This window comes from Notothenia coriiceps, unplaced genomic scaffold, assembly GCF_000735185.1.
Source record: "Notothenia coriiceps isolate Sejong01 unplaced genomic scaffold, NC01 NC01_scaffold00037483, whole genome shotgun sequence".
Lineage (NCBI taxonomy): Eukaryota > Metazoa > Chordata > Actinopteri > Perciformes > Nototheniidae > Notothenia > Notothenia coriiceps.
In genome coordinates this window covers 536,963-539,765 of record NW_011370184.1, presented here as the reverse complement: position 1 = coordinate 539,765, position 2,803 = coordinate 536,963, and the positions used below count along the sequence as shown (strand labels likewise).

General features: G+C 41.7%; 1 protein-coding gene across 1 annotated transcript in view; it reads left to right on the top strand.

Moving 5' to 3' along the window:
• Positions 1 to 221: 221 nt before the first annotated feature.
• LOC104967627 (CD209 antigen-like protein C) overlaps positions 222 to 2,803 on the top strand; it is a 5,490-nt gene continuing 2,908 nt past the window's right edge. The window contains exons 1-3 of the mRNA XM_010797137.1: positions 222 to 243; positions 1,018 to 1,211; positions 2,265 to 2,349. Coding sequence (XP_010795439.1) covers positions 222 to 243; positions 1,018 to 1,211; positions 2,265 to 2,349 — 301 coding nt within the window. The remainder of the gene's footprint in view (positions 244 to 1,017; positions 1,212 to 2,264; positions 2,350 to 2,803) is intronic.

Genomic DNA, 2,803 nt, shown 5'->3' with positions numbered 1-2,803 from the left:
GCATTTAGTCATGCCCGAGTGAGCACACATAATTCATTGGAGCATACTTATAAACACTGATTAGAAAATGTTGTAAAAAATGTCTCCTAACTCTTATGTCTAAATAAGTGTGTATGTGTAGCTTTGCAAACATCTATACATGTCTTCTCTGTACAGGAATATTTAGCAGAATGGACTTAATGGAAATTAATGACAACGTATATATCGATAGGTACCACTCAATGGAAGGCCTCGTCACCAAAGGTACATTATCGACCTAAAAACATATTGAAAATCTAAATATGAAGTGCTTTTGTAAACTTAGCTATTCATCATATTGAACATATTTGTATTTCGGGATTGTGGGAAACGGTTTTCGATCTCTCTGTCTGTACGCACAAACTGAAAGATTGACAATAAAGTTGACTTTGATCAACTTACTTTTACAATAAATAATCTTTTCCATGTAAATCTAATTTGTGCTCTACTGTATAAGCAGTTTATAAAAGCTTTTATATATGGTGTAAAGATATATGATGTGTTTCTATTCCCTCTCTTTTAACTGTTTTCTTCTGATTTAGTGGATTTCCAGAGGAGAAAGCAGCCGTCTAGATGTGTGTCTGTGTGTCTGGGGTTACTGTGTGCCGTCCTGCTGGCTGGAAACATCGGACAACTTATTTACTGTAAGTGAAATGCAGGGTCGCGGCAAGTCACTCTGAGTTGGGGGTGCGGGGGGCGGGGCTAGTGGAGCCTGTGACGAGCTCGTCAAAACTGTGACCAGCGAAACTGTGGCACGCGTACACTGTAGAGTGCGCCGCGTTTGGGGGTGCTATTGGAGCCTCGTGGATGAGGGTGCTGCAGCCCCCTCAGCACCACCCCTTCCCGCGTCCATGGTGAAATGTAAACATTTATATATTTTGTAACTGCCATCTGGCTATTAAACTTTGAGAAACCTGATAATGATTATGTAGAAAATAGACAAAAAGCCATAAATCCAATAATCTAAGCAAATCATTTTAATTTATTTGCACTTTACAGATGAGATATTCAGCCATCCAGCGTCAGGAGACCCAATGCAGTCCGGATACGTTCAAGATCGACCGCAGAGCAGTGATAATAATTCAGCTGCAGAGAGGAAACAGTTAGAGACCAGACTGACTAACCTGACGACAGAAAAAGACCAGTTGCACCAGAGCTACGATTCTGTGACTGCTGAAAGAGATGAGCTCAAGGTCAGTTTCAACAAAGTGGGAAACGAAAGGGACATGTTACGAGCAAGTAAAGAGCAGCTACAAAGCAATTACAGTGAGCTGCAGAGAGAAAAGGAAGAGTTACAGACTGAGTTTGGCACGCTGAGAGCAAACAGAGATCAGCTACAGAGCACTTACACTTCACTGAAGACGAACCACGACCAGATGCAACTTAGTTACAGTTCTGTGACTGCTGAGAGAGATGAGTTCAAGGCCAGTTTCAACAATCTGCAAACAGAGAAGGACCAGTTACAAGTAAGTTACAACATCTTAAAACAAAAGGGCGATCAGTTTCAGACTAATCAAAATGATCTAACACACCAGCTACAGACCAACTACAGTCGCCTGCAACGGGAAAAGGATGAGCTGCAGGCTGAGTTCATTACGCTGACAGCAGACAGAGATGAGCTACAGAGCAATTACACTTCACTGAAGAAGAGCCAGGACCAGTTGCAGAGAAGCTACAATATACAAAGTATGAGTAAAAATCTCCTTCAGGTCAGCTCCGATTTACTGAGGAGAGACAAACAGCAATTGCAGACCAGGTATAACGCTCTGCAGAGGGAACAGCAGCAGCTAACCATCAAACAGAATATCTTGCAGAGAGAAAAAGACCAGTTACAGCGTTCATTTAGTACACTGAGAGCAACCAGAGATCAGTTACAGAGCAATTACACTTCACTGAAGACCAACCACGACCAGTTGCAAAGCAGTTACAACTCTGTGGCTGCTGACAGGGATGAGTTCAAAGCCGGTTTTAACGATCTGAAAAAAGAGAGCGATCAGTTCCGGACTATTCAGAATAACCTGACAGCAAGTGAAGAGCAGCTGAAGAGCGATTACAGTCGCCTCCAAAGAGACAAGGATGAGTTGCAGACTTTGTTTGTAACGTTGACAGCAAACAGGGATCAGCTACAGAGCAATTACTCTTTAGTGATGAGGAACCAGGACCAGTTGCAAAAGAACTACACTAAGTCCTACAATACAGTACGGAAATACGTAGAACAATTGGAAACCAGGTTTAAATCTCTGCAGAGGGAACACAATCAGCTGGAAACCAATCACAATATCCTGCGGAGAGAAAAGGGGGAGCTGCTGAAGAAGATCGACAAAATAACAGGTGAGTTTCTCATAAATAATGAATTCAGTTATAGTATCAGCCTATTGGTAATTTAAAGGTCCCCTATTATACTGTTTTTGAACAATATATTATAGTTCTCAGATATATACAAAACATGTCTCTGGAGTGTTGGCCACGCCTCTCTGAGAAGTGATGAAAACACAATGGTGCTCTAGGACAGGGGTTCCCAAACTTTTCAGCCTGTGACCCCCAAAATAACAGTGCCAGAGACTGGCAACCCCCTGTCGACGATTTTTTTATAAAAAAATTATAGAAAAAATTAATCTATTTTTTTTTTATTTTTTTTATTTTAATTTTGTAATCATCTCGCGACCCCCACTTTGGGAACCCCTGCTCTAGGAGGAGATTCAGGTGATAAGGTGGGGGGGGGGGTTACCTTGGTTGCTGATTGGCTAATGGTTACACAAGCCAAAAACATCGTTATGCATTCATT